The 13,461-nt window shown below is 46.4% G+C and overlaps 1 protein-coding gene across 1 annotated transcript in view; it reads left to right on the forward strand.

The window, feature by feature from the left end:
* Positions 1-13,186, forward strand: part of xylt1 (xylosyltransferase I) — a 93,696-nt gene extending 80,510 nt beyond the window's left edge. The window contains exons 7-11 of the mRNA XM_042341062.1: positions 254-430; positions 2,879-3,141; positions 5,095-5,290; positions 8,026-8,359; positions 11,490-13,186. Of these exons, the coding sequence (XP_042196996.1) occupies positions 254-430; positions 2,879-3,141; positions 5,095-5,290; positions 8,026-8,359; positions 11,490-11,812 (1,293 nt within the window). The 3' untranslated portion in view covers positions 11,813-13,186. The remainder of the gene's footprint in view (positions 1-253; positions 431-2,878; positions 3,142-5,094; positions 5,291-8,025; positions 8,360-11,489) is intronic.
* Positions 13,187-13,461: the final 275 nt, after the last annotated feature.

The following is a 13,461-nucleotide window of genomic DNA, read 5'->3' on the forward strand; positions in this document are numbered from 1 at the left end:
TTTCTAAGTGGTCATAGTTTAAACATAGGCAGACCATCTGTTTGAGGGCTGTCTTTATGCATCACTTACTGCCTTGAAACCACCAAATATCAAAGTGCTGCAAAGCTGTTTTGTTTAACGTTTGTATAGTCCTTTCGCTCGCATCTCAAAAATGCTGGATATTATTGGCTATAAAGATGCTATAAAGTAGGTTTTTGCATTGCGGCTGAAGTCTTTCACTTTGCTAATGTCTCATTTTACCTCTCTGTTACAGTCCTTCTTTCACACCGTGTTGGAGAACAGCCACATGTGTGACACCATGGTGGACAATAACCTGCGGATTACCAACTGGAACCGGAAACTGGGCTGTAAATGTCAGTACAAGCACATCGTAGACTGGTGTGGCTGCTCCCCCAATGACTTCAAACCGCAGGATTTCCATCGTTTCCAGGTGGGTTCACAGTTACCAACAAACACGGCCGTTTGTTATTCAAGCAAAGGATCTGAAGTTTGATAAAGCGATCCAACGTGGAGATGGTCCAGTCAAACATGGGCTTGGATCAGAGACAGCGAAATAGGCTGCTGGATTTGTGTTTCAGATGCCAGAATGTTTTACTGTATGTACACAACACTAAATCCAATACTCAGACAGGAAGATAAGTCGCAGTTCTCCCAGAATTAGCATTAGGTATTTTACAACAAAACCTGTGTATTGTTTCAGAGGTTGATGACTATGGTCGTTTGTTTTTTTTATTCCAATCTAATCTTCTTGCCAGCGAAGTCTGTCCTTTATAGCTATACGATTTTTTTCGGCTCTGAGTATGTTATATATGTTGATATGGTGCCTGTAATGGCAAAATATCTCCAAGCTCTCCACAGGGCTTTTACTGTAAAGTGCAGTGACTGTGTATTTGCAGGCGAACCCTGCAGTCAATGTGCGCACAGCAGCATCCCACAAACAGTCATCGAGGGAATGAACAATTTTATGTTTGGTGTTGATGGCCAGGGCACCAGGAGAAACTTCATTCTCTTTTCAAATAGACTTTAAAGATCCCCAAGGGCGGACGGGACCATTTTGTTTACAGGACGTATGAAAAGCTAATGTGGGGCAGAGTGCTGTGGACTGAAGTTCATTGGTTCTGTGTTTACAAGCGCAATAATGTTGCAACAGGCCTTCCTAATCCTTTGTAGAGTTATTCCATGTGTGCAGCTTCACTATAATTTTAACTAAGGAATGGTTGTATAGTTGTTATCAGAATATTTATTACCTCTCTCTCTCTTCAACCTCCACCACCTCCCCACCAAAAAGCGGATGTTGACTGGTTGAAGATCCAGCTCATTAGTAAATAACTTTCACTCTTGCCAGCTAATTGGTACCAGCAGGACTTCGGCTTCAGTGACTAACAGTCTCGGCAGGAAACTGAGACTGTGAGTTACTCTTGTCACAAAGATGAGTGGAAGCATTTCCTTTAGCTTAAGGGTCTAGTAAAACCATACCAACTGCATTCTCTGGGCTGTAATTGGTGAACTGTTGCCCTTCGGGGAAACCAGAGGTGACCCAGTGAGTGCAAATTCAACTAGTTTGTTGCTTAGGTAACCCTTGGATCAAGTTTGTACTCATCACTCTGGGCTTCCAGGAGGAATCATATGTGTGACGATGTAAACCAATTTATTTTTGTGGGGTTTTTGTTTTAGCTTTAAACATGAAACAGTGGCCCTGTATAGTTTAGCATCGGCGGAGAGGGGAAAGAGATAAATAGGGTCTCTTTGGAACTGAGGTGGTTCAAGTTGACATGCCTAGCAAAGGAAGATCGCAATTAAGTCGATCCTCTGTGGCGACCTTAGTAGTAGAGTTCCTGAACCAGCCGAGTCTATAGACAGACAGTGTTCACAAAGGCGTGGTTTTAGCTGCTTAAACACCAGCAGTTACCCCATCGTACTCTCTTATGTCCTTAATCTTTGTCTCAGCTATTGCCAGCCTGCACCTAATACCTTCCAGGATAATGTAAGCAGGGTATGCCCCTCTAGTAAGAGAATGCACACTTTATTCCAGACAAAAAGACATTTTGATGCGTAGGTAGCATGCATTCATTTGTATATACCTTAAGCATGGTGATGGATTTCCACGTGTGTTAAACATCCAATTGGCCCAAATCAAAACTAGCTCAGTATGAAACTAGTCACCAACGAGAGCAAGAGGGTCCTCAGGACCTCCTGGATTTCTGTAAGGACGTGCTCTCATTTCCGTTCTGTACCCAATGGAAGAGAAAAACGTAGCTGTTTTAATCTGCGTTGAGTTGACAGTGACGTGCCTGCAACCATTGCACAACAGAAATTGAGGAACTATCAGCGAGAGAAGTGCCACAAATAATAATCCTATACCAATCGTTTTGCATTGGCAATCCATCTGCTTCCCATTGAGAAATCAAGATTTCAGCACAACTGTGACAAACACTTCCACTTTAGTTAAGGATAGTTTACAGCTAATTGTGGGAAATTCAGGAGGGAAAATATGTGGGGGTGGGGGGGTTGGTGGGGGGGTGAGGGGGCCTATAACAAACTTTTAACTGCTTAAAAATATAAAATATGAAATCTTAAAATATTAAATCAACCACAAAAACTCCTGTTGCTCATTGCAAGCTGGTAAACGTTCTTAGTTATTGGCAAGGATAAAGTTCTTAGTTATTGGCAAGGATATGCATGGTGTGTGATGGTACACCGTATATTTAGTTGATGGTAAATATATCTTATACAGTAAAGCATATTACCCAATACTACTGTATTTAGTAATATGCACCCATTGTGTTTGCTCACCTAATCCTTTCCTGGTGACTAGCGGAACGCAAAATTTGCCACTGTCCAGAGATGTTATAGTAACGATTTCTCCTCGTCCACACAGCAAACTGCAAGACCGACTTTCTTTGCTCGCAAGTTCGAGGCTGCGGTCAACCAGGAGATCGTCGGCCAGCTGGACTTCTACCTGTTCGGCAATTACCCGGCCGGCACCACGGCCCTCAAAGCCTACTGGGAAAACGCGTACGACGAGCCGGACGGTGTCCACAGCACCAGCGACATCGCTCTGACCATGTATCACTCCTTCGCTCGCCTCGGCCTCAAGCGAACAGTAGCCTCCAGCCACACTAACAAAGAGGTCAACTGCAGGTATCAGTGATGATGATAATAATAATAATCCTTGCATTTGATACAGGGCCTTATCACGTCTTCGAGACTCAAAGCGCTTCACAGAATACACTGTAAGGTGAATTGACTGTATATTTTGTTTTGAACGTGTGACGATTCTGATCGCCACTTGGTGTCTAGCTAATAGGAGAGCCCAGCACACTCTGGGCTGTCTCACGCTTAGTAACCAGAGCTCAGACTGTTTCATAGCAACTGACAGACTCCCCACCACCATAACGTGCTGCCTTCAGTTCATTTTCCAGCTAATCCCAAACGTTTTAATGGTTTGATTCTCTGTCACAAACTCAGTGCCCTGAGCACGGTCAAGATCTTCTCGACTGTCTTGACTCAGCTCAGGCACCTGCCCAGACAATATTAACACTCCAGGATCGAGTACCTTCTCATAGAGAAGTCACAGTTCCAAGGCTTATGTTGTAATTATGAAGATTGAATGAGTCGGTGGTTCTCCACTGAATTGTAATTAACAGAGATCACGGATATTTCCAGAGAGATCGTAGATGGACAGTCAGGGATTTGTACTCGAGCTGGGGGTTGAGATCAGGAGGGGTCGGGGTAGGAGGGTGACCGAAGGCGCTGGGAGGGTGGAGGGCAGGGAGTTTAGGCTCTGAAGGCTCGGTCGAAGAGGAGCGTTTTAACGCGTCACACACACAGCAGCTGGTGGAGGGAACACTAGGCTGGCTCACGGCCATGATAACTGGTAGCCAGAATGAAATTTGGTGCCTTGGTGATTGTAAAATTGGAATCCAACTTTTATACAGTTAAAGTTCTACTAAACCCCTTGGTCTTGTATAGAGACGATTGCAAGATTAGAAAGATGAGACCTGTACAGACATGTGGCAATCATTAGGCTCATTTACCTGTCCTTTCCTGCACTGCTGTTCAGTCCATCCAGCAGTGATATCTGATACTCTGCAAACCTTGTGAGTGTTTATACTTTTGGCCTAGAAAGTGCAATCCTGGACATTATTGCCACTCGATCTGTCCATTATTTGAGTTGTGATGGGAAGGGAGAGAGAGAGATAGCGAGGGAGAGAGAGCGAACGTCAGCTGTTTTTTCAGGCTGCTTTTGTTACAACAATCTAGTAGATTGTTTGCCCGCTCACTTACTCTCACAATAAATGAAATCCTTTTAGTTTAAGCAGCAAATCCTCCCATCCGGGGAAAAAAAAATCACCTTCTCACTGCTTTAAAAAAAACAGTGGGGCATTGGTTATTGTGGACAGCCTTTGATTTAATCTCGTGCACAGTGCGTTTAAATTGCACTTCAGTTTGAAATCGATGGAGCTCATCAGCTCATTTCTCCCCAGAGCCAGGGAATTGGTGCTGTCTACATGTGTCTTTAATTTATTGCTTTAATTCAAATTCTCATTACCTAGGATTTCTGGCTTCGGACAAAAAAAAGCACAATTCTGACTTGTGACGAGACAAAATTCACTTCCCGGTACTCGATGATGTGCGGGCCGGAGGTGGGGGGGGGGGCAACAACAACAACGACTTGCATTTCTGTAACGCCTTTCATCCCACTCGGCATCTCAGAGCGCTGGGGCCCAATTTGAATGAATAAGGCATGACAACAGTGGATTTCCCACACCCTTCGCTTGGCCCGGCTGTTCTCTGCAGAGCTTCCTAAGTCAAAGTCCGAGCCGTTTACGTGCCATCGTAGCTGGAACCGGTTAACGATAAAGAGGTAGAACAAAGGGGTTTTCCTTTCTTTAGAAGCAGCTTCTAACAAGCTTCGTGGCTTTTCCATTGCACTCGGGGTCTGTGCGCTCAAGTCCTGAATGTGTTAGGAACCACTCTTTGGAAACACAACATTTTGCCGTTTACACTCATAAAAAAAATCCGTCTGCCGCATTCTTTCGTAGTTAACCTTTGTTTTTCTCTCCTTCTCTCCCAATTTACTGTTTTTTCTAGATATTACCCTATGGGTCACCCAGTCTCTGTTCACTTCTACTTCTACGCTGACCGTTTTCAGGGCTATCTGGTGAGACACCATGCGACAAACCTGGCTACAAGCAAACTGGAAACGCTGGAGACTTGGGTGATGCCCAGAAAGATGTTTAAGATTTCGAATCCGTCCAGCGACTTCACACGGCTGCAGTTTGCTGAGGTAAAGAAAACGAGGCTGAAACCATCTTGTCTTCCTTACCTGCCTTTCTCTGCACAAATCGGCTGCCTCATTGACTACACGTTATACATCCAATACACTTTACAGTGAACCCTGTGGAGCAATTTGAGACACCTCCCGCTATATCAAGTGCAATAATTATTTTATTAGATGCATTATTATTATGATGTTTATTATTATTATTATTAGGATTATTTGTTCTGTGTTATCAAACTGCTGAAGTTGCCATCCGGGACTTTCAAAATTAATTTCGATTTGATTTGATTCAACAAATTTAATTTGCACTCCGCACTTTCGCAGCCCAGGGTTCTCTGGCAAAACTTAAGTTTCCGATTGAAGACTTTGGGTGTTACCTTCACTCCAGTTGCGGTTCAAGCCCACGTGAAGCCGAAATAACACAGAAGTAATTTTATCTGGGGGTGGGAGGGGGATAATTGTCGGCCAGGACACCAGGAGAAAAGCACACACATGCACAGAGAAACTCGGAAGGAGATCCCACTCAGAGGGCTTAATTGAGGAATCCTGTTTGAAACCGCTGCCTTTCAGACTGCCAACAAGTCCGAATTTTGAGGGAAGCCACATGTCTCCTTACTCTGCGCTGAGTCAGAATGGGCGCAGTTACGAGACAGAGCCACACCAGCCTTTACACACACCTGCTGGGGCTATCACCTTGAACAGCGCTACTCACTGCAGCCAGCCTGCAGATATATCCACAGCGCTTGGGAAAATAACCAGCCACAATCACAGGCGGCTTTCCCTCTTTCATTGTGGAAACGTGAAGCATTGCGCCGCAGGAGTGAGTACAAAAGGGAGTGTGGAAATTGCCATTAAAGTGCCTGCCCAGCGGGACCTGCGAATCGGTGCCAATCTACGAATTTGTTTCTAAGCGCCCGCAGAAGTTGCTGGCGTGCGTGGAATTTGGCCAAAGTGCACGGAATAATTAATTGCTCCTTGCCTTCAAGAAATTGTGCCGCTGACTTTAAAAAAGTATATCAATCCCTGCATTTCGTAACGCGTCTTTCGTGGGGGAGAGCGTGAGGGGAGACATCTCAAAGCACCTCGCAGGATTCGCTGTAAAGTGGAACGGCTGTGTATTTTGTAGCCGAAAACAGCAGCCAATTTGCGCAATAAGTGATTAATTGTATCTGTAGGATTGTTGGCTAGGACATTGGGAAAAACTCCCTTAAATTTTGGAATAGTTCCATGGAGTCTTTACCGTCCAACTGAACAGGCAGATGGGATCTCAGTTCAACGTCTAATCCTATAACGGCTTAAACCCACAACCCGCTGTCTCGCGGACGGACGAGCGAGCGAGCGAGCTCTCCACCGAGCAGGGCCGACACCGTTTAAACGCAAATTCTTCGAGCTCTTGCATTTTGGCACGCCATCGCACACAGATAAAACAGAAAAGTCTCTTTCTTCCCTGTGTGTGGATCGTGAGGCGGTGAGAAAGTTGCCCAATAAGCGGGCAGGACCCTTTTCACCTGGTAGTTCTTTAGGCGGTGTTGAATGGGGTTTCGGACACCTTTTGGTGACAGGACAGCCAAACCGCATTGTTGGAGCAGTAATGTTTTAAAGCTCCCTCTTATTAGCTTGTTCCTTTTCAATTACATTTTTTTTNAAAGTACAATTGCCTGACATCTTTTGAATCTGCGGGGGGAAAAAAATTGGCTGGTTGGATTTTATAGTAAACAGCTGTAAGCCCTTAACTGCCAGTGGGAGATGGCTCAGCTTAAACCCACTCCTTCCTTGGCAGCTTTTTTTCCACCTCCTGTGATCGCCTGTCCCTGCGTGCAAGAATGTAAGAATATCTCGCTGTTTCACATCAGCAGCAAAGTGAGAGCCAAAATTTCTAATTTCGAGCAGCGCGTGGGATCATTAATGTCTACTTAAACAGGCAGACGGGACCTTAGTTTAACGTGTCATCCCTCCGAAGGACGGAACCTCCAGCAATGCAGAGCTTTCTCTCTCTCTCTCTCTCCCCCCGCCCACCCCCACCCCCAGCACTACACTGGACTATCAGCCGAGACCAGGAGAGTTCCAAGTCCTGGTTATCGTGTGGTTTGAACCCGTTGCTCACTGATCCGCAGCCCTACAACCTGGGAGCATGTCGCAAAGCTTTCCAACTTTTCCACAATTAGTAAAAGCTCTGTGAAGTTTCCGCTTGACGCGCGGGTTGTTAATGTGTGAGGGCGCCTGGGTTGCCCCTGACGGCCGAAGTTGCCGTGGCCAGATGCTGACGTGTCTGTGGCTGGTCCCAGTCAATGTCCCAGTGGGTGGGGTGGGGGGTTGCGGGAAGGTAGACAATCATCAGCGAGTTGGCAGTCGAAAGAGCACTGTTCAGAAGAATCGAGGCAGCAGAAACCGAATAATTTAAACGAGTTACATTTAAGGCGAAAGCTTAAAAAGGAAACTGCGGAACACTCTCACTCCGCCTTCCTTGCCCCTTCCTTCCCCGTCTTCAGGTCACGCCTGAAGACCTTCCCATTCAACCGTGCGTATGGTCGTCTCGCCCCACCCCCGGCACCCCTCCACCCCTGGCTCAGAGTCATGTTCCGCTGCTGTCTCTGGACGCTGCCCTGCGTGAGGTGCGCTACGTAAAGACAAGCTGTTGTTGGGGAGACACGTACCATTGGCCTCGCCACGCGCCAAGGTGTTTTGACTCGCTTCTCCCTCAAGCCACTTGCCCCCTCTCACCATTTCACGTACCGTTTCAGATCGGCACGGAGTGGGACGCCAAAGAGAGAATATTCCGGAACTTTGGCGGCCTCATCGGGCCCATGGACGAGCCCATCGCCATGCAGAAGTGGGGCAAGGGGCCCAATGCCACGGTCACGGTGGTGTGGATCGACCCCGTGAACGTCATCGCGGCGACCTACGACATTCAGATCGAGTCGGGGGCGGAGTTCACGCATTACAAGCCTCCCCTCAACCTGCCTCTGCGCCCAGGGCTCTGGACGGTTAAGATGCTGCACCGCTGGGCTCCCGTGGCTGAGACAAGGTTCCTGGTGGCTCCACTGACCTTCTCAAACAGGCAGCCGATCAGACAGGGTGAGTGGTGGCCTGTTAACATCTAACCACGCTACTCAGCCCGGTGGCGCTGTGTGTGCGCGCGCGTGTATGCGTGTGTGAGAGCGAGGAGACTTGCTGCCTTGCAGACGGTGCAGCGTTTAGAATAAGACGCAGACGAAGGCTCAACTCCACACATTGTCTTCCTGTCTCAGAAAAGCTTAAGGAGCACTGGGAAGAGCCTCAGTGTGCTGTAAGGGAGCTGTTTGAGGTGGAGGTTAAGACAATGGTGTAAGGCAACATTGATCACACCCAGTGCTTAATATTGGGCAGCAACCCTAAGCGTAAAGACGTCAACAACACCACCAACAACGTGCATTTGCATTTCCCTCGTGTGGAGGGAAGTAAATGCTTCTAATGGCAGTTTCCCTATTATCGGAAAACTGCGCCACGTGTAATCAACCAAATTATCTGCAGAGAGGCAGCAAAGCCATACCTTCTAATGAGCAACAGATACCTGAACTTTAGCAAGTCAGGTGCTTCGAGACATCCTCCCGACCCGAAAGGCTCTGTATAAACGTAAATGCTATTGTATTGAACAAAGTAACTCCTGAACTTCCGCCTGGTCAAAGCCACTTTGTAAGACCATTTTGTCTTAAGATGCAAGATTGCCCAGAATTGTGTGTGGGTGGGGTGGGGGTGGGGGTGAGGGGTGGGGGGTGTGGAGGATGAATTCAACCACCGTTTAGAAACCGGATTTTTTCCCAGTTGTTGAAATGAACTTTCGTTTTCGAATTCGGATGGTGTTCAGAAATGTTCTGCAGTTTCGGGTGATCTTAAAAGAAAACTTAAAGCAAAGTGGCGTGAGAGGCTCAGATACAGCGGGATTTCAGAGCCCGATATAATCTGAATGCTAGACACTTGCTGAATGGCGAGAGGGAGACACAGCTGAATTGTTTCACTAACCTTCGTTGTTTGCTTTGAAATGTTCCGACTCGAAGACAAGGATCCAACAGATGCTTCTGTCGCGCAGCGCAAATGAGGTTTTTTTTGTGTGTGTTTTAAAAAAAAAACATTTATTGAATGAACCGTTTTCGTTTGCTTGGTACGAACTGCTGCATTATTGAATAACAATCCCAGCTCGTTTCACAAATGCTATTTATAATCTCGCCTGCCTTATTTGACTTTTAAAGGTAGCCTTGTTTATCTTTTCTGCTTCACGGTTGTCAATTTGAGCCCAGAGTGTAACACAGCTAATTTATTTGGCTTCGCTGTTTCAATCACCCAAAGCTTTGAAGCTGCAGAAATCAGCACAGGTGGCGGAGAACAAAATAGTTGTTGGCAGAGATGAAATATCAGCCAACGGGGTCAAGACTGCAGGCGAGAGGGATTGGCTTCTTTGTAGAGAATGTTTCAAGTTTAGAAGCCAAAGAAGAGAGAGTTAAAGTTCAGAATCGGTTGTAACTTTAATTTTGCAGCTGCAGAATCGTTAGATTTTTAATGATAACTCGGGTTATTATCCCTAAATCCCAGCAGTTTAAAACCAGGCTCCACGTTTTGTCAGCGGGATTTTATTTCTCGCTCCGGTCTATATTGAGGTGACCGTAGATGAGCAGCTAAACTTTGCCTTAGGTCGAGCTCGTGTGTCCCCAAAGATCGGCTGTATTAGTAAGTCAGTGATACAGCGTTGTCAAGGTATCTCAAAGCACTTCACAGAATTAAGTACTTAGAAGAGTGGGGACTTGCAAGATCGGCAAATGTAGTAGGGAATCTGCACCAGCAAATAACCCACAAACACCAACGCGATAAAGGACCAATCCGCCCACCGCCCATTTTAATATCTCACCCGTTTAGGACGGCACCTCTACCAGTGCAGCGCACCCCCAATATTGCGCCGCATTTCAGCCCCAATTTGTGAGCTCGAATCCTAGCGTGGGGGGGGGGGGCTCAGGAATGAGCACCCTCTGATCCATAGGCAATTCTGCAACCGACTGAGACTAACTCCAGAAAAAGCTGCAGGAGTTTCGCCCACAAAATATTCGGGTCAATTCACTTTATGGTATATTCTGTGAAGCGCTGTGACACGTCTCGAAGACGTGATGCGAGGATTATAATTATTATTATTACATTGTCAGAATCGATCACAATATTCAGATTTGACCGGAAGCTGAGATCCCAAAGTGTCCAGCTCTTTCGCCTTGCGATCAGTGCCAAAAGCAACGGCTCCCAAGGAAAACACGGACTCCATTCCCAACCCAAGCTTGCAGCTTACTCTCTCCTGTATTGCACTGCCATCTAGTGCACGCACTTGAGAGGGAGGGTCTGGCAGGTTCAGAAAGAGGGTGGGGGGAGGGGAAGAGATTATTAATGTTAGGTTAGAAAGGTTCGAGTAGGAATGCAGCACAGTTGTGTGAGTGAGTGTCTGAAAAATGACCAGCGGTTCAAAAGGCAGTAGTGGGAGAGCCTGAAACTTGATGCCGGCATTAGCACTATGGGAACGGAGAGAAATACGCAGTGGCCTGGGGGAGGAGAGCAGTGAAGTTGGTGGGGGTGGGGGGTGAAGGGGATGGGTGAGCGGGGCGGGTGGTTGCAGAGCACAGTAGACAAAGGATACGGCAGAAAGGTTGGAGCGTTTTGCATTGAGGCAGTTTGGTTTTAAAGGTCTACGTTTGACTGACCAGCTGGTGGAATAACAGATCTCACCAACACAGCAGAACCCCAAACCCTTAGCAAACTGCATTTTCACTTTGATAAGAATCTCCATTACTTTTCAGTAAAACAAGCAGCCGAAATGTACGATTGTTAGTTAACGGTTCCCGTGTTAACTCAATAACGTGCAAACCCAAACAGATGGGTGATCTCAGGAGCTGACCTGCTGTACTTCCCAGTAATAACTGGAATCATAGCAAGCCTGGACCTGAGTGGGGTTCAGTGTCCTGGGGTTGCGCGTGGCAAAAGGTTTCCTTGAACTGCAGCTTCCTAGAGCAGGTGAACAGAAATCTTGACGTGACGACGAGTTATTTTAAGTGCAAGAGTCGTCAAACGCCTCTTGTTGTGTTACTAAAGCATTTAATGTACTGTACATTCTGAATCCCTTTCAAGCAGCGCTGTCGAAATAACTGTTTGCAGATGTCTTGGTGAACCCCCTCTCCGTTTTCTCTCTGTTTCCCAGAGGAAGCACTTAAGTTGCACAGCGGTCCACCCAAGAATGCGTACATGGAGCAGAGCTTCCAGGCACTGAACAACGCCTTGAACATACATATCAACCCAGGCCAAGTGGAAGAGGCCAAACACAAAGCAGGACTCACGGGCTCCCAGCTGGAGAATTGGGTGGATTCCATGGTGAACAGCTTGTGGTCAGCTGTGGACATATGCGCCAGTGGCCCCACCTCCTGCCCAGTCACGCAGACCTGCAGCCAGACTACCTGGAGTTCGCTCAGCCCCGACCCCAAATCGGAACTGGGTCCCGTCAAACCCGACGGCCGTTTGAGGTAGCACCTAATACACACCCCCCCCCACCCCCGAGACGTTCGTAAGACACAAAAAACTGCTGGCTGGTGGGGCTCGAGTGGCTGCGGCTGGCTCTTATTTTTAGTTCTTAGCAGCAGTTCCAAAAAAAAAAGCGCCTTCACAGAACTGTGGCTAAACTAGAGCAGGTGCATTTCAATTCAAAAGGCCGTGATATTCACAGAGCAGCATTGTCAGCTGTGCTGGCAATGCCCAAGGGGCCATCGCGTCAACATGGTGAACATTTAGAAGGAAAATTTAGCACTCGTTATTTATTTAAACCGTTTTAGTCAGTGACTAATGTGTAGATGCTGCTTTTGCAGCTTGTTGTTCTCACTATAATCCAATTACTAATCTGCCTTTATTAACAAAGGCATGCACCCAAACATCCTGCCTTCTCTTTCTGTACCTAGCATAGAGGTCTGTAGAATTTTTAAAGGGTACGTCAACAGGACTATTTAAATCTGAGGATACTTATTGCACCTACTGTACAAAGGAGAGACAACCACCTGAAATGGGTCGTGATGCACTTTGCTAAAAAAAAAACCCCAGTGCTATTGGCACTAACTATTTCAAGTACGCAGCAGAGGTTGATCTGTTCTGAGTATTATTTTGCAGTCAGATCTCAACAAAGTACTTAGAAAACGACATGTTTAAAAAAAAGACTAAATCCTCAATATATTAGCAACCCCACCCCCAAGTAATTGCTTGTGTTTATTACGGGCAGAATTTTAGATTGTATTTTGATACCTTTTTGAATTCGAATCCTCTGCGATGCCACGTTTTGTTTTTAGAGAAATAGCTCATCGTGTCCAGTATTTGCAAAAAAAAAAGAAATCTATACAGTGTATGGCACTTTCAACACAGAACAAAACCAAATGTCTTGACTTCAAAGAATCCCTGCGCTTTACAGACACCTCTGTGAAGCGCTTTGAGGGGGTTTGGATGTGATAAGACGCTGCATCAAATGCAAGGATTACTAATACTGTATTAACCCAACGGTCCATTATTAAGTGGGGCTGAAAATGCGGATTCTGTAATGAAACATTGCAATGTGTCGATTACTATTAAGACATCACTTATGATGCCATCTCTTCTTGTCCCTTCCTGCGATTTGTGTGGCAGTCATTCTTTGATTCGAATAGGGACAGACTGGGGGTTGCTAATTGTATTGAATTTTCCAGGGTTTGGTAATTGTTCTGTGCCATAAGCATCTCTTTGTTCTCTGCAAGTAAAGCCCCTCTATATGTCTGAATTGCTTCCCCTGTTACATCAGGGCAGTCCTGCCAGTACCCGCTCCTATTTACTTTATCCCTTAGGACGAATTTGCTCACTCAAGACAACACCCTGAACATAAGGCCCCCCCCCCCCAATCCTTTTCCTTTCCCCCCCCCACCCACCTACCACGAACTACACTCCACTCATCCCCAATTTTAACTTGAAGGAATAAAGTCGGTCAGCGATCCTAGCGGTATTTCTGTCGAAAAGTAATTTCAGATCAAATGTTCCCTAAATCTCATTTTTCTTCCAAGAATTTCTCAGCTGAAGTCTCCCTGTTCTGAGAGTGCCCGTCTCCGTCGAATGCAACTTCTCAGGATCAGCCTTTGGCGGTTTTTGATACTGATCCTGTTGAATCT

The sequence above is a fragment of the Callorhinchus milii genome, unplaced genomic scaffold (genome assembly GCF_018977255.1).
Source record: "Callorhinchus milii isolate IMCB2004 unplaced genomic scaffold, IMCB_Cmil_1.0 Scaffold16, whole genome shotgun sequence".
In the NCBI taxonomy this organism is placed as follows: Eukaryota; Metazoa; Chordata; class Chondrichthyes; order Chimaeriformes; family Callorhinchidae; genus Callorhinchus; species Callorhinchus milii.